This window comes from Eublepharis macularius, chromosome 3, assembly GCF_028583425.1.
Source record: "Eublepharis macularius isolate TG4126 chromosome 3, MPM_Emac_v1.0, whole genome shotgun sequence".
NCBI lineage: Eukaryota > Metazoa > Chordata > Lepidosauria > Squamata > Eublepharidae > Eublepharis > Eublepharis macularius.
The window spans coordinates 97,335,712-97,362,439 of NC_072792.1; the positions used below are offsets into that span (position 1 = coordinate 97,335,712).

At 43.6% G+C, this 26,728-nt stretch overlaps 1 protein-coding gene across 1 annotated transcript in view; it reads right to left on the bottom strand.

The window, feature by feature from the left end:
* The window catches only part of CLIC6 (chloride intracellular channel 6), a 40,393-nt gene that overhangs the window by 9,864 nt on the left and 3,801 nt on the right, over positions 1-26,728 (bottom strand). Inside the window, exons 3-5 of the mRNA XM_054974111.1 lie at positions 6,172-6,281; positions 3,539-3,664; positions 3,186-3,292 (exon numbers count right to left, since the gene is read on the bottom strand). Of these exons, the coding sequence (XP_054830086.1) occupies positions 3,186-3,292; positions 3,539-3,664; positions 6,172-6,281 (343 nt within the window). The remainder of the gene's footprint in view (positions 1-3,185; positions 3,293-3,538; positions 3,665-6,171; positions 6,282-26,728) is intronic.

Below are 26,728 nucleotides of genomic sequence, written 5' to 3' on the forward strand. Positions count from 1 at the left end.
AGCTCAGGTGCCTAGCCAACAGCAGCTGTATTTTACAGTCTTGGCCTTCATGTTCTGCTTGCAGGCTTTGCAGAGTGTTTGATTAGCCACTATGGGAAACAGGAGTCTGCTGCACCAGATGTGCCCCTGGTCTGCTCCAGGAGAGCTCTGCTTATGATCTTAATAAAAGGCTCCAGTACATCTGTAAACAAATATATCTGAATTGAGCACTGTTCAGCCCAAGCTCTGTTCATGACCTGAGTTCGATCTTGGCAGAAGCCAGGTTCAGGTAGCTGGCTCAAGGTTGACTCAGCCTTCCATTCTTCTGAGATTGGTAAAATGAGTACCTAGTTTCCTGGGGGTAAAGTGTAGATGACTGGGGAAGGAAATGGCAAACCATCCCATAACAAAAAGTCTGCCAAGAAAATGTCGTGATGTTTTAGTTTAGTTTAGTTTATTCGGTGTTTAGCCCGCCCTCCCCACAAGTGGGCTCAGGACGGGGACATCCCCCCATGGGTCAGTAATGACTTGGTGCTTGTATAGGGGACTATCTTTACCTTTACCTAGTCATTATCATTGCTCTTTATCAACATAGCAACAGGAACCAAGCAAGAAGGCACTTGGCCTTCATCACTTATCATATGAGTAATGGTTACCACTTAAAGTGATTCATGAATTTAACACTGATACTGTAAATACTCATTAACACTGTCTGGAAGCTACAGCTGTAACGACTTGGTGTTTGCAGGGGGACTACCTTTACCTTCCATTACGGCACCAACTTGGGCAAAATAGAAGTGGAGATGCAATGAGCATGTGCTATTTGCTTTAGTGCTGCTGTTGCCTCAACCAGGGGAAAAGGAGAATTTTTGTTGTGTTTTAATTTGCCTCCCTAAAAGTATCCCGTTATGTTATAGTGGTTAGTATTGGACTAGGATCTGGGAGATTCACATTCAAATCCCCATTCAACCATGAACTTACTCTGTGATCTAGGGTTAGGGGTGCCTGCCAACTCTGGATTGGGAAATTCCTGTAAATTTGGGGATGGAGCCTGGAGAGAGTGGAGTTTGGGGAGGCAAGGGACCTCCACTGGGGATAACGCCATAGAGTCCACCCTCCAAAGCTTCTATTTTCTCCAGAAGAACTGATCTCTGTAGTGTGTAGATCAGTTGTAATTCTGGGAGGGGCAAGCCTACCTTGGGCCAGTCTCACACTCTCAAGCTAACCTACCTCACAGGGTTATTACAAGGACAGAAGAGAGGAGAGCAATGTAAGCCAGTTTGGGTCCCCTTTTGGGAGACCGGCAAAGTATAAATAGCATTTATTGGAGTTTGTTTATATCCCCCCCTTACTCTAGAGACTCAACGTGGCTAACAGTGTACTAAGGGGCAGAAAAATACATAAAAACCACATCTACAAGACTAAGCAACATATCCACAACAGCAAACCAAATTCAGATGTCTCTTTTGCACCCCTCCCAATGGTCATTCACAGAGTAGTCACCTCAACTGAACACCCTGTGAAATATCGTAGCTTTGCAGGCCTTCCAAGGGAGCAAAGGCATTTTTTTTTGCCTCTTTCATTCCATCAAATCAACCCAATGACCTCGAAGGACCTAAATGCAACTATGGAAGAATGCATCAGTCTGCAAATAAGCACCAAAAGCAGAAGCTGAGGACAGAATTGGATTTATGTACCTTGCTGGTTTTTAAGCTCCGCTATTACCCGGTTACAGTTAGCTTTAATTTTGTTTTGAACACTTTATAGTTGGAACAGAAGACCATATGTTTTTGGTAAATCTTTCATTAATCAACAGAACAATGAAACCATTATTCACAAGCAGGCATTATCACTGCCCATAAATATGCAATTCTTAGAGAAATTTCACCATTTATTTTAACATTTTAACAATGAAGTGCTATAGAATAAATTCTCTAGAAATCTGATGTTAAAAGATTGGTAAGACATAAAAAGATGACAGAGAAAAACAGATCTATACATCTATCAGGAAAACCCAGTTATGCCATACACACAAACTGAGTTATGCCATACATACACACACAAAATGTGTTTCTAATAAAGGAATCCAAGAAATCATCAACACTTTGAACTGGCATGGAAACAAATAGGTAGCCAATGCAGATAAAAGAATAGGGTTAGTACTCCCTCCTGTGTGTGCATCCTGTGGCAACTTATTTGACACTTCTGCATGAGGCTCATGGTGTATGCAGCCCAATATAGATGCTTTGGTATCATGTTTTATTTTATATTACAAATGTGACAAATTATTTAACAGTTTAAACTATTGCAAAAAGTAAAACAAAGCAACTTAAAAATGATGCACCATATATATAATACTGTCTTCCATCAAATGCCGTCCAGTACTGTATATCTCTCTGCCTGCCTTCTTTCCTGAACCACTTTGGAAAGTTGAAAAGAAGGGTAGCACACTGCAGTTGGAGAACCTGTAACCTTTTACTTGAGAAAGAGACCCATAAATGCCCCTTCACTTCAGAACTTAGGTAGAAAACAGCTTTCAAGAGTCATCAGTGCCTTTTTCATCAGTGTCCACCACCACAGCAATTCCTGCCTGCATCTCAAACACAGGGCCAAAATACACTATCCAAAATCCATGAATCAAGACCTGGGCTCCCGACCCTTCTTACAGTTGTACATTCTTGCAGGGATTCACATTTTAAAAGCTCTCTGTTTGGCTGCAAGCAAGGCACAGGAAATGAAGGGGCTTTGAGCTTTTTCCCACGGCATTTTTGCTGCCAAAAAGTACTGGAGGCGTCTGTTTGCCCTTCTCTCTGGCTGCATGTGCCTTGGAATGGATAAGTGGCACCAGAGGAAGGGGCAAACAGTTGCCCCATGGCTAAAAAATGCCATGAGAGAGAAGCCTGAAACCCTCCCTCCCCATGCCCCTTTTACAGGCAAAGGGAAGACCTTTTAAAAGGTGAGTCCCTGCTAGAATATATAATTTGGGTTGGGTTGGGAACTCACACTCTGACTTGTGGATTTCACAGAATGTATTTTGGCCCTTATTGGCATGTTTAACAAGCAACATATGTCTCAATAAAGGAAGAAACAGATGCTATTCTTCACAGGCCTGGAATCAGAAGATCAAGAAAGAGTGTGGGCACAAAGAGATTAGCAGCTATAGTAGGTATTTCTTAAGTCAGCGTACGAAGTGTATACGTACTTACTTTCATTGGCATCTTTTCTTGTGTTTTTTATGAATGCAGAAAATTTAGCAAATACATCATTTCCTGCAGAATATGATTCTGGGTGGTTTGGTGCAAGCTTGGGATATCTGAAAAAAATTAAGATGTAAGAATGAATCCTAACTCATTGTTTCAAAGAATTTTACTTAGGAGAATCCTGAATGGGTCTTACCATTTGGCAAGACTAAAATGGCAACAATAGATCTTAACGCATATTAAAACATAAACTTTTAATGTGGGATGGTCTTAACACCTAGTGATCTATGAGAATACTCAACATATATTCTGCATGGCAGCAACACTATAGCTACCAAATCGAAAACAGCAGATAGTACCTTGGTGGTGCTAATTTGTCTTCTAAGAACTCTTCAATTTTATTCACATCTGTTTTCACTTCACCATCAAAAATCATAAAAGGAGGGTTTGTTCCTGGTGCCAAGTTCTGAAGGTCTGCAGGCTTCCTAAATAAGAGAAAAAATGTGAGCAGGAACTTGCCTTCATTGACGGTGAGGAGCCTGGGCGTGACCTTGGATGTCATGCTTTCAATGGAGGCCCAGGTCACGACCGTTGCCAGGTCTGCCTTTTTTCATCTTCCACAGGCCAGGCAACTGGCGCCCTATCTTTCGCCCCGGGACCTGGCTACAGTAATCCACGCAACAGTCACCTCCAGGCTAGACTACTGCAACTCACTCTATGCTGGGCTGCCTTTGGGACTGACCCAGAAGTTATAGCTGGTCCAGAACACAGTGGCATGCATCCTTACTGGAACTCCAATTCGAGCACACATTCATCCTGTGCTGTGCCAGCTGCACTAGCTCCCAGTGGAGTTCCAGATCCTCTTCAAGGTGTTAACCTTGGTGTTTAAAGCCCTTCACGAACTGGGACCTGCATACCTGCGGGACCGTCATCCCCACTAGGTGTTGTGCTCTGCAGACAAGCAACTCCTGGTGTTCCTCAGCCCAAAGGATATCTTCTGGCCTTTACCAGGGTCAGGGATTTTTCTGCCCTGGCCCCAGCCTGGTGGAATGCTATCCCGCTGGAGAGCCGGGCCGTGCAGGACCTGTTACAGTTCCACAGGGCCTGTAAAACAGAGATGTTCTGCCAGGCCTTTGGCTGAGGACCAGCGGGTGTCTCCCCTCTTCCACCTAATACCACCACTTTTTCTGAGACTGCCCTCAGCCATGTGCTATGCCCATATTTATGCCTATATATGACTCCTGACTTTTTATTTAAGTAGCCTATGGATACGGCATCTGGACTATTTTAATGACTGTTTTAAGTTTATTACTGATTTTATACTTTTATGATTTATTGTATTTTATGAATGTTGTGAGCCGCCCTGAGCCCATTCATGGGGAGGGCAGGGTATAAATAAATAAATAAATAAATAAATAAATAAATAAATAAATAAATAAACATCTTGCTATTTTAGATCAGCTATCTGTTAAGCGCTGATATTGTAGCAGACTGATACATTATTTTAAAAATTAGATGGGGGAAGACTCATAATGTCATTAAGAGCAGTCCAGAAAAAGCCAGGTATTCTCAAAATCAGTTGAATTCGACAGGTATACCCTTTAACTGAGAATTTCAGTCACAAGTGTTTAAGCTGGATGCAGGCTTAGCCAGCTTAATTTTTCATGGTTTGAAAAGTTCCATGTAATTGCTACTGTATATCAAATGCTGTATATCAAATGCTCTTAATAACACAGGAGCAGGTTAACTCATTGTTTCCTGCTCAGTTGACAAGCTCTACTTACAGTTGATAACAGTAGTTTTCAACTAGAAAAGAGAGTTTCCATAGAAGATTTGGCAAATAGGTTTTAACAGCCTGCAGATACAGTTACTACATGGATGGTTGAACAGCCAGAATTTCCATCCCTGTCCACGCCCATGAGGAAATAAACTATTATGCAAACTACCATTAGCAAACAAGTATATTCTCTTTTAGAATAAATAAGCAAGGCAGGAGACATCTGCACCCAACAGTTACTGAATGTACTGGTTTGAGCCATCTGAATCTGTATATAACAATTTACTGCCATGATATACTAGTTCTTCTACATCCCCAGCCTTCGTTTTTCAGAAAAAGTTTGAAAAGTATCTCTTTGGTGGAGATATAAGGAAAAGGGTGCACATCATTTTTGTACAGATTGCTTGGAAAGGAACAGGGACATGAAGTTGCAAGAGGATGGAAGGAGGATGGAAATTCACTGTTCAACTGATTGTGCCAACATTCTATTGTCTCTGCAAAAGCTTCTGTATTCGTAGTGGCAATGAAAGCAATATGGAAAATCTGCTTAGCTGGGTGTTTATTTATTTATTTATTTATTTATTTATTTATTATTTACAGAATGTATACCCCAACATTCTGCCCTGATCAGGGCTACCAAGGAAGCTAACAGATTAAAAAACATTAAAAAGTACATCTTAAAAACCACTGAAACCAAACAAAAATAATTAAAACAATTAAAACCAAGTTAAAACACACATACAGTACAATAAAATACATATATGTAAAAACAACAATTCATTTTTTTGTCCGTGACATCACTGTATCTAAAAGTAAACTGGTCGTGGCCTATGAGTATAATGAAAACAGCAAAACTGGGCTATAATCAGACAGCAAACAGAATTCTAACAACTATAAGTGCAGAAATAAAGACTTAGTAAATTAGCCATAAGAAAAAGTTGCTGTATCTTATACATAGTCAGCATTTTCAAAATGCTTAAATACTGATCCGTTGAGGACTAAATATGCCCTAAAAGAGACAGAATGTTAAGAAAAACTCAGGTTCGGCTAAGGGATAAAGGAATTTAGAATACAGAAAATATAGTACATAAATGACTGGAGAGGAGATTTCCAAATTATTTGCACCACTGCAGTTCCTCACTAACCTGCAATTTGTTCTATAAAATACATACACACATATGTATATATAGAAAATGTGGGAGGTTATAAACTCACCGTTTCAAGTCCACAGTTGTAACATTAAATATAACACCCTTCAGCCACAGAATCATAAAAAGGCGCTGAGAAAATGGGCAGTTTCCAATACTTTCTCCATCACTACCAGCCTACAACAAATAAAATTGAACTATTGCCATTATGCTGAATCTGCAAAAAGTAAATGTAATCTTATTGAAATAATTAATACCAATATTTCAGTAGGAGTTTCTTTCTATCAAACAGTGATATCACCAGGGTTAACACCACTTTTTTGTCAGATCTACCTCCACAACATACAGAAATTCAACATATAAATTATCAATAAAATGTTAGATTAATTTCCGCCACTACATTTTGAGGACAAAATAAACTGGCATGGGAACATCTACAGTGAAGGAAATAGATCAAAGTCACGCTTTCTCCTACACTGGCAGAGTAAGGGCACAGAGGGTTCGTTTTTGTTGAGCATCAGTTAACTTTCAAGAAACAAAGCTTCAAAACATAAAAGCATCTTCAAAAATCATGTTTGGGGCTGATTTTGGCACTTCTGAGACCCCACAGCTTCCATTTTTCAACCAGAAGTGCATCAGTGCCTCCAGAGAGCACATGCCTTTTCGACATGTGGTCAGGTGGCTCCTGACCTGCCTTCTTATCCCCCACCACCACCGTCAGCCAGGTGAATGGAGTGAAAAGTGGGGCGGGGGATTCCCCATCACCAGCACAGGGCTGGCAACCCTACTTTCTCCCCAATGGGAAGATAAAGCAGCTTACATCATTCTTCTCACTTACAATTACATTGGAAGAGTGCCTTTGCAACAGTCAGGAGTCAGGACTAAAGATGGGCACGAACCGAAATACGAATGAAAATTAAGCATGAACCAGGCCGGTTTGTGGTTCACGAACCACGGTTTGTCAGATCCCATTTCTGATGAACCGCCACGAACTTTTAGGCTGGTTTGTTTGGTTCGTTTTTTGGTTCATCAGTGCAGACAGCCTGGTGCCAATCAATCAGTTTCCTAGGCAACAAGGGATGAACTTCCTGCAGACCTTCTGCTGACCCAGAAGTGACAATTTTCTGACCCAGAAGTGACATTTTCACGAACCAAATGAACTGGTTTGCGAACCCGGGGCAGGTTCGTGAAAGTTCATGGTTCGTGGTTTGTGAAATTTGACGAACCATGAACCACATGGTTCAGTTTTTTTCCAGTTCATGCCCATCTCTAGTCAGGACATCAAACTGATTAAAGATTAACAAAAGCTTTATTATTTTAGAATTGACAAAACTGTAAATGAAAGTGGAGAGATAAGCCTAGATTCCTAGTTAGCTTGAGAGAGAATTTCAGTGTGGAGAGATCTAGGACAGCCTAAGGTTAGCATTTTGCAAACAGTCAAGGAGAAAATTTCCTTAAGAAAGAAAGTACTCCCTCCTACAGTTCTGTCTATCTAGAGCTTGCTGTCCGCTGTTTTCTTCTTCTTTGTATACTAGGCATTGCTATATTCCAACAATTTTATCCTTACAACTACCCTGTGAGGTAGGGCTAGGGTGAGGTAGGTTAACCCAAAGTCACTCAGAGAGCTTCCATGGTAGATTAGAGATTCAAACCTGGGTCTCCCAGATCTTGACCAACACTCTAATCACTACACCACACTGGCTCATGTGATATAGTTCACCTTTGAATGTTCCTTTGTATTTTTTTAAAAAATAATGAAAATAGAAAGGAGAAAGCACAGAGAAAGCTTGTAGCCGCATCTTTTTAAGATTACGGAATATTTCAAAATGTGATCACCTTCCACCTTATTCCTACCTCATTCTGCTGCACTTAAAAAATAATTTAAAAAAATTAAAACAACCCATACAAAATAGAAATATGTAAGGTATTCAGTCCATTGAATATGGGCATTTACTATAAGTCTTCTGGCTATAGTAAGGGTGCAGAGGGTCCATTTTCGCTGAGTATCAGTTAACCTTCAAGAAACAGGCAAATTTCACGTTTAAGAGATGTTTAAGAGATGCATGCTGCAAGTTACAATGTCAGCAATTAGATACATTAGTCCTTTACTAAAAAAGACACTGGATTTTTGGCTATTGCAAAAGTAGGAGGGGCACTTTTTTTGATCCCCAAAAAGGCCATGCCAGAGATCATGAACAAAAAGCCGTGTGGGCTGGGGCTGCAATGAAGAGTGGAACTGGGCTGGATTGCCTCTCCCCATTCCTAAATTAGTGAAAAAGCTGGTAGGACTGATGTACTGTAACTGAAATTGTAATTGAAGAGGTCTTGAACTGAATAAGCAAATTTCAATGTGCCCATTAAAAAGTTACATTCATATGTCTTTGAACACCCATTTATATATATTCTCACTGCCCCTTCTATGCATGAAATTAGCACAAGATGTAGGAGCAAATAAGAGCAGCAGATGAAGAATGGCGGGCGGGGGGGGTGTCAGACTATCTCTTTGGCAGCCAAGCTTTGCTATGTTCTGGCATCCTAATTTGAATCTGTAGCTGATCAAATTTCAGCATGTGATTACGTGTACCTTTCTGCATACAGGTGTTTCATAGAGAGTCAAAACAGCATCATTTAGTTCTCCCAGGTAATTACAGATTCCCTGGTAGTCTACTGGAGTGGTGGTAGTCAAATGAAGGTATCATTAGTACTAAAATGCAGCCTGCAATCATTTTGGGTATCTGGATAAGAAGCTACTAGCATATCTGGGAATTCATTTCTATAATTAACAGAAGAGCTTGGATGGCATATCTGCTATAAGATATTTTTAAAACAAGGGACACAATCCAGCCAAAGTTAAGTACATTTCTCAGACTGACTTTGAGGCTCAAACATTGCCGAAGTTTTCTGTGTAGCAGTACAGAAAGACTGGGTTGTAGAGATGGAACATGTAAACAGTTACCTGCAATTTATAAAACTATGCCACCTAGTGGTGCTCTAATATTGGAAGTATGATGTATTGCTATAACAGCAATGTTTAATTGTTATTGTGGAGAATAGGATTTAGAGTGTAAAACTTGGTCTCCAAAAAGTGTAAAACTTTTGGTCTGCAAAATAATTCAAGTTTATGAACTCCATTCATAAAAGCTCATCTTGACCATAACTTATACTCAATATTTGCTGCTAGATACCATCCATAAATATTTTAAAAACTTTTTCATTTAATCACAGACTCTTGAATGGTATAGTCGAATGGAAATAAACAAACAACCTGGCAACAGCTTTTGCTCTGGCAAAAGAAGAAATAAGCTCTTCCTCTTTTCCATGAACTAAGTAAGCAACGTGCTCCAGTACAACCTGTCATGTCCCCTCCTGGGCTTATGAGGCAAATATCCTCCTCAGCCCTCTGTGACTGTATCAATGCTAATCACTAACTAAATATATACAACCATTGGAAAAGAGAAAGATATTCCTGCTATAAATTTTACTGTATTTCATTTTGATTTTTACACTGTAAGGAGCTGTAACAACGAATTTTAATTCAAGCTATAAATAAACCAAATAATGTTGTAATGTTGAATATAGCCAGCAGTCATGCTACTATATTCCATTACAGAAGACTAGATTAAAAAGTGTGATATTCTTAGCCAACATAGCTCAGAAATGAATACCTCTTCATTGTAAACTCTGGTGAGAGACCTGCTATTGCTGTGTTTGTCTTAAACAGCATACAAGGTCAGAAGTACACAAGCAACACATCAGATTCTATTTGCTGTTTATCCTGTTAAAAGAATTAAGGCTTCAATATGCCAATGTTATTTCTAATCCGTATTTAATAACATGGCAGGAGACCAGCTGAGCGCTGTACATCAATAAGAAAAAAACCTCTTATGGCCGTTAAATTCTTAAGGGGAATTATTTCAACAAAAGGGCATTATATTCTGGAACACATTATAGGGCTGGGAAAAGCAGATTAACTGGTACTTTAATTACACATCCTGCTTTTTATTTTAACACACAATACTTCACATTTTGTATATTTCACTCTTCAGATGCAAACCACATCTAAAATATAAAAAAATATAATACATTTTGAACAAATACATTTAATAGCCTAAAGGGAGGGAGTGGGGAGAACTTGGCCGTGGTAAAAGGAAGAAAAAAAGAACGAACCTTGGAGTGATATTCCTAATTCCTGCCTTGGGGCCAAGTGGTAAAGTTAAAACATGAAAAGATTGCTTTCCTGTATATGCAGTGGTAGGTTTTTTGTTTAAGATAGAAAATACGTTGGGTTTATGAATGAAGAACTACAACAGAAGGAGCTACCAAGAAAAACTTTTGAAATCTTGGTAAAACTGCTTAAAAATAAGGCCTTAAAAATTAAATTGTGGTGCAGTAGAAAGTATACCTCTCACCCATCCATTGTGATCCTAATTATTTATTCTTTCCACCTACAGTGCAGTCCTGAGGGGGAGGGGAACTCCCTGGAAGCTGACTAGAGATTATGCCAATGTATCCCAGAAATTTGCTTGTGCAATGTCCACCCCACCCCAAACGGCACAGCAGCCCAACGGCACTCCACCAGGGTCCTCTACAGGCACCCGGCCATGACAGCTGGGCATGGACAGAAGTCCCTTTGTTAGTAGACCAGAGGGGTGGTCAGGGGGCGAGGGGACGAGTTAGTCGGCTCCCTAAGACATTCCAGGCATGGGAACGCCCCCAGTAGCGATGGAAATTTATGCTACAAAAAATGATGGTGTGGCCCACAGGTGCTCATTGTATGGGAAAAGTTGATACCCTGCCCCTGCATGTCTGGCCCTGCCCAAGCGGCCTGGCAGAACATAGGATGCTGACTACCATGGGGACCAATCTGTTTGTGCCCCCACAGCATCCAAGCCCACTCCAATCATCTCCTGGGCACCCTACATAACCTCTAGCTAGGATGCTCATGATCCCAGGTAAGCAGGGATGTGGCAGCAGGCTCTGCTCAAGAGCCCCCTGCCGTAGGGACTTAGAGCGTGAGGCAGGAGAGGATGCTCACAGTAGTGGGGCAAGAGTGTGCAGGGGGAACTTAGTGAAATTCAGAGTATGCCTCGCACTCACGTGTGGGTGGAGAGCCATGTGCAGAATGTCTGACTGACAAGTACCACTCAAAGTCTCTTGCAGGTTACCCATCTATTGAGTTCTGGCTCAGGGAGGGGTGAGGGCACACCTACAGGTAAGAAGGAGCGGGGGAGGCGGCTGCCTCAGCTTGCTTCTTCACACCAGCCTCCCCCTCTGCTGACCCCCAATGCTGGCCACCGCAGTTGAGGCTTGCTGGGGGGGTGGGGATGGCCCCTGCCCACGAGCTGGTGTGGCTCATGCTTGCTACAGAGGCAGTCGCCCAGAGAACCATGCTCAACATAGCTGTTTCAGGGGAGGCCTCTCAGCAGCCCATGTTGGGACTTCACTCAGACTTCCTCAGCTGGATTCTCCCTCGGGCAGAGAAGAGAGTGCGGCTGTGGGGCAGGGTGACTGGGTTCTTGCTCTCATAACTCCCCTGCGATGGTAGGTGCACAACCCCATGACTGTCTCCCTCACAGGATCAGGATTCCAAGCAGCAATGCTGCAGTGGAACATCCAGATACAGACAAGGAGCATGTCATTTCAGGAGGCACCCATCATTGGGTTGCCAGCAGCACCCATGGCGATGGAGCTGCCACCTCTGGCCATGAACACCCTCACAGGATGTGGCAGATCTGCATACGTCCAGCCCCTCACCACACATCTCCATTTTCCTTTCAGGCAGGGACCTCATCAGGAAGCCCAGGAAGAATGGCTGTTCCAGCCAGACGTAGTCAGTTCCCAGGCAGCCCAAAACTTGACCCCATCACTGAAAAGGCAGCATGAGGAATGGCCCTTATGGCTCTGGCCACTGCATAAACAGGTGCAGCTCCCGTCCCACACAAGGGAAGTTGGCAACATGCAGGCAGACATCCTGTTCACTGTTGGCAGTTCAATAAAGTCTCTGTCAAACAACTAGTCCCTTTCTGTCATGTTGCTTGTCTGTGGCTGACAGTAGCTCCCCCACTAGCCTCAGAGCACATCCCTGGAAATGGTCCCTGGCCCTGGGCTGCCAGGGAAGTGGTGGCCCCAAGGATCCACCAGGCACCTCTCCCCCGATAGGTGGATCAGCCCCCAAATGAAGTGGGGGTCTGTGGATCCCATGGGAGCAGCCACCGCATGCTGCCTCCATACTACCAGGGCCTCCTCAAATGGCAACAAATCAAATAGGGGGGCACGGGGTCTCACCCACTTGTGGGGGAGGGCCATCAGCCCCCCTCAGTGCCACTGGGGTTTGAGGCACTAGGTAGATGGCTGTGGTGGCCAGGGGGAGACCAGGACAATTCATAAAGTATATGCGGGTGTGCTGCATGCACACACTCACTCACAGGGGGGAGCTTCCTGCCCCTGGGGGGTTCTTCTCTTCACCAGTGAAAGTGTGGGTCTGGTCATACTCCAGTTCCAACTGGGACCATTAACCCAGGGAGTACTGAAGAAAAGAAAGATGGAGGAGTTGTATGCCCCCCCCGGATCAGTGTTTCCATGTGGAACACCAGTCTGGGGAGGAGGGAGCACGTGTGTGGTGGTGCAAGCACACACCAGCTCTCCAGCAGTACTCTCAGGCTTAACAGTCTTAATCAGACCAGCCCAGGTAGCCTGCGCTGGATGAGCCACCAGCTCACAACCTCCCCACACACCATCTCCGAAGAGGGCTTTTGGGTTGCATTAAGCTGCCCTTCTGCCCAGCACAGAGACGCTGGCCAGCAGCTGTGAGGGAGGCTGAGGGGGTGCAGCAGCCACCGGAGTGAGGTTCTTGTGAGCAACTTCGCAGCAGGGCACAATCACGTGGGGGGGGGGGCATGGGACTGGGACTGTTGCTATCAGTGATGTGGGCGAATTCTGCAGTCCATGATCACAGGGGAGGCGGTTTTTTTACTTTGCATTTTAAAAACTCTTTTGTTGTGTGGGATAGTGCTTTGGTTGGGCTTTTGAGGGGAGCCTTTGGTTTCTGGGTTTTGAACATGGTTATATTTACTGTTAATTTTGCTGTTTATTCTTATGGAGGGGTCTTTTGTTTTATCCTGTTGTGAGTAATTGATCGTTTCGTATTTTATAGTTCCTATTAGATTTATTAAATTCACTTGTTCTTCTGAGGGGGCTGTTTTCCCCTGTTGTGGGTGCTTTCTTTGTTGCTGTAAATTTTTGCTGGTTGTTCTGGGGGGGGGGGGATGTTTTCTCCTGTTGTTGGGACTTTTCTTTTTTTTACAGAAGTTTGGTTGGTGTTTTTTTTGCTGGGTTCTGCTTTCTGTTGGCATAGAAGTTGGTTTGGTGTTCAGTTATTGGTTGTTCTTCTTTAGGGTGTGGTGTTTGTTGGGGTGCGTGGTTCAGTTAGTTAACTGAAATTAACTGAATTACAGTTTTGCTGTACTATGGGTATTCACAAGGATTGTGAACTTTTAAAAAGAGGTTTTTAAGATAGGCTAGTTTTAGGTCATGTAAAGCAAAACTGGTAGCTTTTAGGGGCCAAATAAAGTTTTTTTCTCCTTTAATAGGTTTGTATAGGAATTAAGAAGACTTCAGATTCTACTACTGGGGATTCCAGACCCCCAGTGGGGGTGAGGGATCCCCCGCCCCCGCTTACCCCATCCCACCCCTACTTACCTAACTGGCAGGGGGCATGCACCTTCCCTGTGGGCTCCCCCACAGCACTGTGCGCTCCTGTGAGCAGCAGCCACCGGGATCGGCTCCGTTCAGAAGTGATGTCATTGCACAGCCCCTGGGAGCATGCCCAGGCCATGGATCGGGCCTGTTTTCAGGTGCTGCAGAGCACAGGAGCGCTTCTGCGCTCCAGTGCCCAAAAACGGGCCCGTTCTGTCATGGATTGGGCCCATTTTCAGGCACTGCGGAGTGCAGGAGCACTCCTGCGTTCTGCAGCGCCTCAAAACAGGCCTGATCTGTGGCAGAACGGGCCCATTTTCAGGCGCTGCGGCATGCAGAAGCGCTCCTGCGCTCTGCAGCGCCTCAAAAACGGGCCCATTTCAGCATGGATTGGGCCCGTTTTGAGCCCCTGTGGAGCCTGGACATGCTCCCAGGGGCTGTGCGATGATGTCACTTCTGAAGTGACGTCATTGCGCCTGTGGGGGCGCCCGCGCTTTGCGCACACACATCCCCTCTCCCCCAAGGTAAGTGCCAGGCCCCTATCCCCCGCCCGGAGGTTGAGGGGACCTGGCAACCCTAGGTTCTACTCAAATTCTATAGATAAACAGGCTGCCCATTAGTGACGTTTAACTAGGTTTTCACCACTGGCTCTCTTTGAGCCAGGCCAGGTACATTAGAAGTAGGTTTTTTGTCAGAGGCTTACCTATAGATTTATTTATTTATATTTTTTAAATTTATTTATTAGGCTTCTAGCCTGCCCTCCCCACAAGCATTCTCAAAATGGATTATAGCAAATATAAATCACAATAAAAACAACAACATAATTATCATAGAACACAGTTCCCAAGATAGCAACTAATACAGCCCACCCCTGCCAATTGTGCACAGGGGAGAGGGGGAAAAAGAGGGAACAGTAATTACTGTCCACACTACAACTTGTGACACTGATTGATCTCTGTATTTTGGTGCTACACCTCTGAAGATGCCAGCCACAGCTGCTGGCGAAACATCAGGAACTACAATGCCAAGACCACGGCAATACAGCCCGGAAAACCCACAACAACTATCGCTCTATAAGATGATTTCGCCTCTTCATCCCGACTCTGCTGCCACATTCACTTAAGCCATCTCAGCTCCTGCTTCATCCATCTTAGCTCCTCTGTATACTAGGAGGCCAGTCTGGAATGGGAACAGAGAGAGCAATAGGGAGTGATTTCATTGATGATTTCAGAGAGACAGACACACCAGTCCTCCACCAGCTCATTCAATGAACTGCAGAGCATTCTGGAATCCTATTGGATCCATTAGTCTCTTGAACGAGTATAAATCAACTTGTGGCATACCCAGACAAGCCTTCAGGACAAAATGGCACCACTTCTATTTCATCAAGATCAACATGGAGCCCCATCCTGAAGATCAAATCTAGTGTGTGGCTTGCTTGATGCGTGGGAGCTGATACAACTTGGGAGAGTCCCAGTGTCGCCATGGAAGACACCAGGTCTGCACCTGTAAGGAGGTATTATCATCTGCATGGATGTTGAAATTCCCCAAGACCAAAAGCCTAGGAAATTCCAAGGCCTGCCCCACCACCACCTCCAACAGGCTCAACAGGGTAGCTGCTGGTGCACTAGGCGGTTGGTACACCAAACAGATAGCTAAACTCTCCTCAGCATTCCACACCAAACTCACACAATCAATGCCAGCGATCATCGGGGCAGGGAGTGACCTGAACGAGAAAGACTCTCATATGAGTATTGCTACCCCTACCTTTCAACCACCTGTCCGGGGCTGATGAAAGACCGAAAAGCCTGTGGGGGGGGGAGTCAGCTCATTCAGGACAACCGCCTCGCCCTCCCCCACCCAGGTCACGCATATCAGGTCCATATTATCCACTCCAATATAATCACGCAGTGTTCTTATCTTATTTCTAATGGACCTGGCATTATCCAACATCAGTGTCAGAGTAGGGTTCAGTCTCCTAACCCTGATCACAGTAGACCAGGAGGCTACCCTAAAGTCAGCCACCCTGGCCAACCAATACGGCGGGGCAAAATTTACAATATAAGAGGGCAAATCACACAATCCTAACATCAGTCACACAATGGGGCCAAATCTCATGCACAGTCACATACAATAAATATGTATACATGTACAATACAATAAATTGGGGTTTAGGCCACGGGTAGCTTGATTCCTGAAGAAGAATTAAGTTGCTTGCTAGTGTAGTGCCTCCACATACCTAAATAGGGCCTTTTTAAAAAAAGATTTCTGTGAGCATCACAAAAAGCAAGCTTTCAGAGTAGGTAGGTAGGTTTTAAAAAGAAACTCATTTTTGGCTAGGTGCTTTGGGTGGTTTAACTATTTAAGAAGGTTAGTTACTAGTTAGTGTAGATTTCAGGAGGTAGAAAAATGAGTGACAGGAAACCAGAGTGGGGCCCTGGGGGAAAGGTGAGGGATAAGACTAAAGGGGAAAGGGGAGGAGGAGGGCTGTGGAAGAGGCTCGCCCCAGAACAGCTACCATTCACCAGCCTGGTGACAGCAAGAGGCTTTGCAAGGTCATCTTCCCTGAGGCAGCTGCAGGAGCACCACCCCCACCACAGGTGCCTGAGGCAGCAGCTGGCACTGGGCAAGGTCTGCTGCTGAAAGTCCCCCTCCTCCAGCTGTGGAAAGAACAGCAACAAGAGGAGTCTTTTGGGGTAGCCTTGGGGAACATGAGTTTTCCATCCTCATGCTCACTGCAGGGACCCAGAGGATGTTGAAGAAACTGGTGGAGGGGCCCATCATTGGTGACCCTATCTCAGTTTCTTCTGAGGCCAGCAGCAGGCTTTCAGAGCAGGGCAGGAGAAAAGAATGGTGGAGGAAAAGTAAAAGATTGTAGAAGTGGTGACACCCACCCACCCCACATCTCTAACCCTTCACCCTCAGCCATCTTCTTCTGCCCAGCCTAGACACATTGTGTCTGGCCCGAGTGTCTCACAGAAGCCACCTCCTGGGGTGCCCGTAGGTGCAGGGCAGCATGCACACCTCTTGTCCTCCAACATCTTGGAGTACTTCCAGAAGACAGTGGACCCTGGTATGCACAGTGTAGGGCACACTGTAGGGCATGGGTCAGTCGAGGGAAGGATGTGATTCATCTTTTGATGACCAGCCTGAAGAACTATATGAAGAAGCACCATCATATGGTGCTTCTTCGGGGGGAGGCAGAGATTGGCACCACATGGCAAGCCAGCAGGGGGGTCATCCTACGACCACCTCTGGTGTTCTCCCCCCCCCCCAGGTTTCCTCTTTTAAAATGTTTTATTTCAACTATACAACATTAACATAAAATACAAATACAAAGAGGGAAGGGGAACGAGGAGGAAGACGTACCAATTAATACACTTTTTACAAGCTTGTCAGATTCATTACTTAGTCGATAATTCTTTCGTATTACCCTTATCTTTACTAAATATGTAAATTCAATCTTTATGTGCATGTATTCCCATTACTTCTCCCCCCACCCCCCACCCCCAGGTTTTCTGTAGAGAAGGGTTGCTAAATAAATCGTGGAAATTCCAATGCAGTCGCATCAATGTCTGTTGCTGCATTTGTTCTGTGACTGGAGCAGGATCTAATGGAAGAGTACTACTTGTGCCCTTGCTCTGGAGTCAGGACACCTTCTCAGGAGGAAAAAAAAATATTATTAGCAGCTAAAAAGATAATTGGCACATAATCTATTGGCACATAATTCCTTCACTCTTTCAACAGCAAAGAAACAAACATAGCAAATGGAATTGCATATAGTTCTTTTGTAGTATCACGGGATTCTGTTATCAGCACAAGTATCTGATAACCTTCACATGACATTCTATAACACAACTCAAACTTGTGTTTAAGAACAAGAGCTGTAGGATTCCTTCAGAAAACTGGATACTAGAGACCGAGTAGACTTGCATGGTTCCGGAGCAGTGACAACCATTTACAGGATGTCAAGACTCACATCTTGCTGTATTCATCCCAATTGCAGCTCTATGGGACATTTGTGGGGATTTTTTCTTGCCAGTCACCTTATTGACAATACAGACTATGTTAGCAAGTTCAGGAGATGAAAGTACATACAATGGACAACTGTAATAAAAGGTATACAGCCACTGCTTCTTCTTTTTAACAAGCAGAGCCAGTGATTCCAGCTTCATGGGGGCCCCAGGCTGCTGTGTTCCACTTCTCATGTTGTGCATCACCACTGGAATGAAAGCAATTGGTATTGGGGTCCCTGTGCCACAACAGGGACCCCAAAGCTGCAGTCTCCCACCTTCTCTTTGAAGAACAAGGTAGAGCAACACAGAAGATTATTGCTCTGCTGCCTCACAGCCTGTTGGATGACATCCTATCTTAGACAGACAAAACTTATACATACCACCTCTGATCCAAATGCAAGAAAGCCCCAGAGGGAAAGACCCTGATTTGTAACCAGTCCCAGAGGTTCTAAGCCATCAATTAATTGTTTAAATTCCATAGGTACATTTTAAATAACCTACTAATACAACTGTTTATATACTAGTTCAACTGTTTATATATGAGTATTTATCTAAGTTGGAATTTAAAATATACACATTCTATAGAAATTAGCCATAATAAATCTCAACATACCCATTCAAAGACTTTTGAAAGGACTTTATAACTTCAGCTTCTCCTAAACTGAATCACATAATCTAATTTCCTGTATCATTCTAGACTAAGAGATCCAGGATTGAATACCCACTTTGTCATGGAAGCTTGCTGGATAATCTTGGGTCAGTCAAATCTCGGACTAGCCTACCTCACAGGATTGTTGTTGTGAGGATAAAGTTTTAAATTATGAACAGTTGGAGTAATTTTTATGGAAGTTGAACAAGACACACATTTTCATTTAAACTGGTCATCTGACTGGAAATGTATTTCAAACTTGAGATGAGGTACTGTAATGTCTTTAAATTTCCAGTAGATATAAACTACCTCAAGTGTGAATTACATTTCCAATAAAATGACCAATTTCAGTTAAAATGTCATTGAAATGCAATTAAAAATAGCTCAATTACTGATCATAATAATATTAGATATGTTCTGCATGAGTCTGCAGAGTTCCTTCTTAATACATGCTAATATGAAAGCATATAAGATAGTGCTAAACAGACCGGAAATACATGGAAAGTTTCTAGAAAACTTGGTAAAGGTGGGCTGCCAGCCAGTATATCAGCTGGCAACCAGCAGGAGTATGAGGGGAAGGGACATGAGGGTGCCATCAGGCAATAGCATGACATCACTTCCAAGAAAACTCAGTAGTCATGCCTCTCTATGAATCACCTGAAATTCTATGGTAAAACCACAGAGGGGTGATTCCCTGAGCAGACTGATGTTTCTTTTGTGGTTTCCTTGGAAGTGATGTCATGCTGTCACTCAACTGATTTTTCCCTCCCTGCCAGCTGCAGGAGCATCAGTAGGAAACAGGAGCCTCCTCTACCCTCAGCAGGAACTTGGTAACCCTTTGGTGAGGGCATTTTAAGTAAATTAGAGCACTCTAGTATTTCTTATTTTGTACCATGACTTGACTGATACCAAATTTTGTACCATGACTTGACTGCTATCTTGGAAAATATCTGCTACTTTCAGAAATTGCTATGGGACATGATGATATATAGGGAAAGAAGGGAAAACCTGGTGATTATTAACTTTAAAAACTGGTCTGAATTCAACATTCAAAGTTGCCAAATGGTAGACCCCCCGATTTGGCTGCAACTCATACCCTCATACACTGACTGATCATAAAGACTGTATGTCACTGGGAAATTCTCATGTGATACAAAATGCTAGATATCAGATTATATAGTGTAGAGAACTTTGCTCTAGCTGGGAATACATGGAAGTGAATGAAATTCTCCTGTTCACTACAGCACAATGTCAAGAATTATCAGACCTTCCTATCAATATATTTGCTTCCTTATTAACTCATATGTTGTGATCAATACTACTATGCAAAGTACGACATGGTTTACATCTCAACAGATGCCATCAGAAATCCTTCTTTGATTCAGAACTAGAAACATGTCAAAAGGTCAAATGAGATTCCATCAGGTTGATCCCAACCAGGCTCAAGAGTGGTATAGAAGAACTGGAAAGAGAGTACAGAATTGCAGACATCAAAAAGAAACATAAATCTTTGAGTCAATGGGTATTTTGATTTCACCTGCAACAGACCAATGGTACATTGTAAATGGGGGAAAATATGTGTGAGTTGATATGCTTGCTCTCAAAAAACTGACCTGGCTAATAAGGAGGCATGCCTAATAATTGATGAACAAGCTTTTACAGTTTCCATTAGACTTCCTCTGCATACAAAGAAATTTGGAACTCTTTTACAGGCATTCATTTCAACATTTCTAGACTGCACGCTACGGAATAGCCTACTATATAAAAGACTAACTGTGTTTCTGACTACTCACTTCCTACCCTGATGCGCCTGCAGAGGGTGCTGCTGTGAGGGAAGCCCAGAGGAGGCAGCCCGTTCCTCCAGAGAGTGTGCTGCAGCAGGAAGCCCAGGCTGTGATCAGGCGAGGAGCAGGCGACAATGCCTGCCCCCCCACCTTCACCCAGCTGGGTGAAAGCTCAGAGCAGGTAGCAATGCCTGTCCCCCACCTTCACCCAGCTAGGATCAGGAGCAGAGCAGGTGGCAATGCCCACCCACCCCCTTTACCCAGCTCAGATCAGGAGCAAAGCAGGTGACAATGCCCACCCCCCCTTCACCCAGCTGGAATCAGGAGCGAAACAGGTTGCAATGCCCACCCCTACCTACACCCAGCTGGGATCAGGAGAAGGTGGCAATGCCCACCCAACAACTTCACTCAGCTGGGATCAGAAGCAGAGCAGAAGGCAATGCCCACCTGCCACCTCCACTCAGCTGGGTGAAGGCACAGAGCAGAGGGCAATGCCTGCCCCCCTTCAACCAGCAGGGATCAGGAGTGGAGCAGGTGGCAATGCGCACCAACTGCCATCACCCAGCTAGGAACAGGAGCAGAGCCGGTGGCAATGCCAGCCCCTCCTTCACTCAGCTGGGATCAGGCACAGAGAAGGTGGCAATGCCCACCCCCCTTCACCCAGCTGGGATCAGGAGCAAAATAGGTGGCAATGCCCACCCCCACCTACATCCAGCTGGGATCAGAAGTGAAGGTGACAATGCTCACCCCCACCTTGACCCAGCCGTGATCAGGTGCGGAGAAGGAAGCAATACCCACTCTGTCTTCACCCCATTGGGATCAGACGTGGAACAGGCAGCAATGCCCAGCCCCCCTTCACCTGGCTGGGATCAGGCCGGAGCAGGCAGCAATGTTTGCCTCTGCCTTCACCCAACCAGGATGAAGTATGGAGCAGGAGGCAATGCCCAGCCCCCCTTCACCTGGCTGGGTAAAGGCACAGAGCAGGCAGCAATGCCTACTCTCCTTTACTCTGCACACAATCAGGAACAGAGCAGGTGGCAATGCCTGCCCCCTCTTCAACATGCTGAAAACAGGCATAGAGCAGGTGGCAATTCCTGCCCCCCTTCACCCAGCCAGGTTCAGGTGCAGCACAGGTGGCAATGACCACCTTCCTTCACATGGCTGGGATCAGGCGAGGTGCAGGTGGCAATGCTTGCCCCCCACCTTCACCTGGCTGGGATCTGGAGTGGAGCAGGTGGCAATGCCAGCCCCTTCTTCACCCAGCTGGGATCAGGAGCGAAGCAGGTGGCAATGCCCACCCCTACCTTGATCCAGCCGGGATCAGGTGTGGAGAAGGAGGCAATACCCACTCTGTGTTCATCCCGTTGGGATCAGACATGGAGCAGGCAGCAATGCCCACCCCCCTTCACCCGGCTGGGATCAGGCTGGAGCAGGCAGCAATGCTTGCCTCTGCCTTCACCCAGCCAGGATCAGGAGGAGAGTAGATGGCAATGCCTGCCCCTCACCTTCACCTGGCTGGGATGAGGAGCGGAGCAGGTGACAATGCCCAGCCCCCACCTTCACCCGACCAGGATGAAGTGTGGAGCAGGAGGCAATGCCCAGCCCCCCTTCACCTGGCCAGGTAAAGGCATGGAGCAGGCAGCAATGCCTACCCTCCTTTACGCTGCACACGATCAGGAACAGAATAGGTGGCAACGCCCTCCCCCTCTTCACCATGCTGGAATCAGGCATAGAGCAGGTGGCAATTCCTGCCCCCCTTCACCCAGCCATGTTCAGGTGCAGTGCAGGTGGCAATGTCTACCCTCCTTCACGTGTCTGGGATCAGCCGTGGAGCAGGTGGCAATGCTTGCCCCCCACCTTCACATGGCTGGGATCTGGAGTGGAGCAGGTGGCAATGCCAGACCCTCCTTCACCCAGCTGGGATCAGCCATGGAGCAGGTGGCAATGCCTGCCCCCCCCCCCCTTCATCCAGCCAGGATCAGGAGCAGTAGCAACGGAAGTGGACCAACCACAACTAAGGGATATAGCCAGTAAACGATAATATCAAAAGTATTAAGAATTTTAGTGTGATAAAGTGACACAGTGCAATATAAATAATGATCTTATAGATATATATACAGTCAACAAGAATATCTATACAGTATACGGTTTAAAGGCGGCCAATCAAAAATCTATATTTAAACAGTGATGCAACCAAGTTCATGGCAGAGATGAGAAAGATGAACCATGAGGACCCCTCGTTCCTGTTCAAATTAAATTCTTGAGTCGAGACTTTGTGTGGGCAGGCAAGAAACCACGCGTGAAAATGAAAGTACTACAGGATGCGAAAGAAAGAGGTGGCTTCCAACTGCCCAATATAAGACTATATTATGAAGCAATATGTCTGGTATGGTTAAAAGATTGGATAATGTTAAAAAATTGTAAATTGCTGGCCTTGGAGGGACATAAAAAGTTATTTGGATGGCATGCATACATGTGGTATGATAAAGTAAAAGCAGGCTCAATGTTTTTGCACCACTACATTCGGAGAAGCCTCTTCACAGTCTGGAAAAAATATAAGGTTTACATGGAAGATGGAATTTCTTCATGGGTGGTTCCGTATGAAGTAATAGATCCGAGAACTGTCGACAACGAGAAGCAGTGCCTAACATACAAGGAGATAACACAAGTACAACATTCAATGCTAAGAATAAAAACAGAAGAAGAGTTGTCTCCTTGTTATGGATGGTTCCAATATAGACAGATCAGAGATCTTTACAACTCGGACTGCTTAAAAGGAGGTATAAGAATGGAAAACTCTGAACTAGAAGAAGTGATGTTACAGGAAGGCAAGAAAGAAATATCTAAAATTTATAAATTACTTCTGAAATGGTATACAGAGGATGAAATAGTTAAAACCCAGATGGTGAAGTGGGCAATAAATTTTCATAAAGAAATAACAATGGAGGCGTGGGAACACCTGTGGAAAAATACATTGAAGATTTCAACTTGTATGAATATTAAAGAGAATGTATATAAAATGATCTACAGATGGTATTTAACACCAAAGAAAATTGCGCTAGGGAATACAAACATGTCAGACAAATGCTGGAAATGTAAAAAGCATGAAGGATCACTGTATCATATGTGGTGGACCTGTGAAGTAGCTAAGCAATATTGGGGAGATATAATTGAAGTAATTAATGAGATTTTACAAATCCAAATAAACAAGAATCCTGAATTGTTGCTACTGAACTTGGGGATGGAAGCTGTTCCAGTGCAGTATAGAACATTGCTATTTTACATGACTACAGCGGCAAGACTTTTGTATGCACAGAAGTGGAAAGTACAAGAAATACCAACTATAGAAGACTGGATTTACAAATTGCTGTACATGGCAGAAATGGACAAAATGACAAGGAAGCTTAAAGATCTTGACCTAGGACAATATACTGCTGATTGGGGGAAATTAAAACAATATTTAGAGAAAAAATGGGATGTGAAAGGAGAATTGTGGCAGTTTGAGAATTTCTAAAGGGTGGTGGTGTAAATGGAGGAGAGAAGTGACTTTACCATTAAGGGGGAAATTTAACTATGACAATCTAAGCTAATATTATGATTAAGAAAATTTGAAGTAAAACGGATACATTAGAAAATTTATATCATATATTACATATATTATGATGTATGGTGTTAGTATATTGCACTGTATACTATATTGGGATGCTATATTACAATGCATGCTAGGTTATATTGCATGGAATAGTATATAACAAATACTATATTGATAGTATATTGGATAGAGAACACGCATAAAAGAATTAGAACATGCTTAGAGTAAGAGATATTATAATTTATGTGTTATAGATAAATACATGTTATGTTATATTTCAATGCATGCTATGCTATGTTGCATGGTATAGTATACAGCAAATACTATATTGACAGTATAGTTGACAGAGTATTTGTATAAAAGAATTAGAATATGCTTAGAGTAAGAGATATTATGATCTATGTGTTGAAGAAAAATATAAGTGAAATAGTATTAAGCAATAAAAGGGGGTAAGGGTTGGAAAGCTGTTGGAAGTCAATAGGGAGGGGGGAGGAAAAGGGTGGGGAACAGAATTAATTAGATATGAAGGGAATGTATGTATTAAATTTAAAAATTTAAACTCACCAATAAAAATTTTTTTTTAAAAAAAAAATTCTTGAGTCGAAGTACTCTTCTTGCTTTTTTACAACAGGTGGAACAAGGAGATGGAACACTCTGTAGGACCGAGACCCTATACAAACAATATAAATATGGACAGTATAAATATTAACAACCATACATTTGGAAAAATAGAACCAATATGTGCAGAATGCAGTCAAACAGTCACTTCACAAAAACTCAGGATTGAACTCAATTTATACTGTCCATATTTATATTGTTTGTATATTGTGGATTTGTATTCATGTACTCTGTTTGGGTGTCTGCATCCTTAATGGTCTTTATGGTTTTCCCATATGGTAATGGTCCCTTTAAGACTTTCTTTTAAACGTCGGCTTGTTGGGCAAATTCTTTGTGCACGGCCAACTAAGAGAGATGCGTCGGACTGTCGCTAATAATTTGTAAAGCGTCATTATTGGTGAGTTTCCCTGTTTTACAGCATTGGGACATAACAAGTTGGTAAATATGTGTTTATTTGAATTATGTGCATGTTTACAGCTTCCAGAGATGTTTGGTGAGGAGGTCTGTTGGCCCCTGATGGAAACAAGCGTTGTTGATGACCGGTTCCTTGTTGGGTCTCGGTCCTACAGAGTGTTCCATCTCCTTGTTCCACCTGTTGTAAAAAAGCAAGAAGAGTACTTCAACTCAAGAATTTAATTTGAACAGGAACGAAGGGTCCTCACGGTTCATCTTTCTCATCTCTGCCATGAACTTGGTTGCATCACCATTTAAATACAGATTTTTGATTGGCCACCTTTAAGCCGTATACTGTATAGATATTCTTGTTGACTGTATATATATATCTATAAGATCATTATTTATATTGCACTGTGTCACTTTATCACACTAAAATTCTTTACACTTTTGATATTATCGTTTACTGGCTATATCCCTTAGTCGTGGTTGGTCCACTTCCGTGGCTAGTGTTGTTACTAAGGGAGCTTCTTTTTGTTCTGAGGATCAGGAGCAGAGCAGGTGGCAATACCCACTCCCCCTTCAACCTGCCAGAATCAGGCGTGGAGCAGGCAGCAATGCTTGTGCCCCTTCACCCAAACAGAATCAGGTGCAGAGAACGAGGCAATGCCCACCCCACTTCACACGGCCAGGATGAGGAGCGGAGCAGTTGGCAATGCCTGCCCTCCCTTCCCTCAGCTGAGGTCAGATGCAGAGCAAGTGGCAATGTCCACCCCCCTTCACCCAGCTGGGATCAAGAGCAAAGCAGGTGGTAATGCCTACCCCCCACCTTCACCCGGCCAGGATCAGTCACGGAGGAGGAGGCAATGCCCGTTTGCCCACCCTCCCCTTTCTAGAGCCAGTTGTATTTTTTCCCACAATGGGCTTTGTTACTAGTATAATTCAGATTGCCGTACCACAGTGGTTCTATTAAAAGTGCAATCTGATATAACAAAAGATACTAGACGAATAAGCTGAGTGAATGACCAGAGATGATCCTGTTCTCCAAAACAGGAAGAAATGTATGGCGGATCTGTCAATTTTGGGGGGCACAAAATTAATACTAATGGCACCAATTTACATATTGTAATATCTGTAGCATTTACTGATCCATTGGAGGTAAAACTAACAACTGACAAATTAGATATTATTCATCTTCAGAATTCACATGCGGAGTGTGGCATATACATAATGTTACATGCAGCCAATGTCCCTGGAGTTAGAACAGATTTCCTATAGAGATGCTGATATTCTGGTCCTATTTCTTGCACATCTGCCCATATGGACATGCAGACAGCTCAGCATCAGATCAGGAACACATATGAAAGGGAAATATATCAAGTGGGAAGTTCATATTTATCACTTATTGTGAGGTCACACTTATCTTTTTATGCTCTGATTGGCTGCAAAGTTCTTCCTGGTACAAGAGCCCACAAAGGAAAATATTTATTACCCATTACCATGTGTGGAAGGGATTTTGTGAAGGTGAGCTGATGCCAAATATTAACTGATGCTGAAAAAATGTGTGCCAGCTGCATAATCATGATAATGTAATGTTTGTCAATCAGCTTCACAGTATGATGTTCACAACCACAAATAAATCAGCATCAGTGCTATCCATACATCATGCTTTACATCAAAATCTTGAAAAGATTCACTGCTATTCTACAATGCGGAACCAGGCAAATATATCATCACTGGGAGCCCTGAAAACATTCACTGGGTATTAAGACAACTTTATCATGTATTCTTAACTACGTATGCCATTCCAAAGTTCTACACATAAATAACATTTTGTGGATGCAAAAAAGATTATGGAAAGCATCAATACAGGTGTA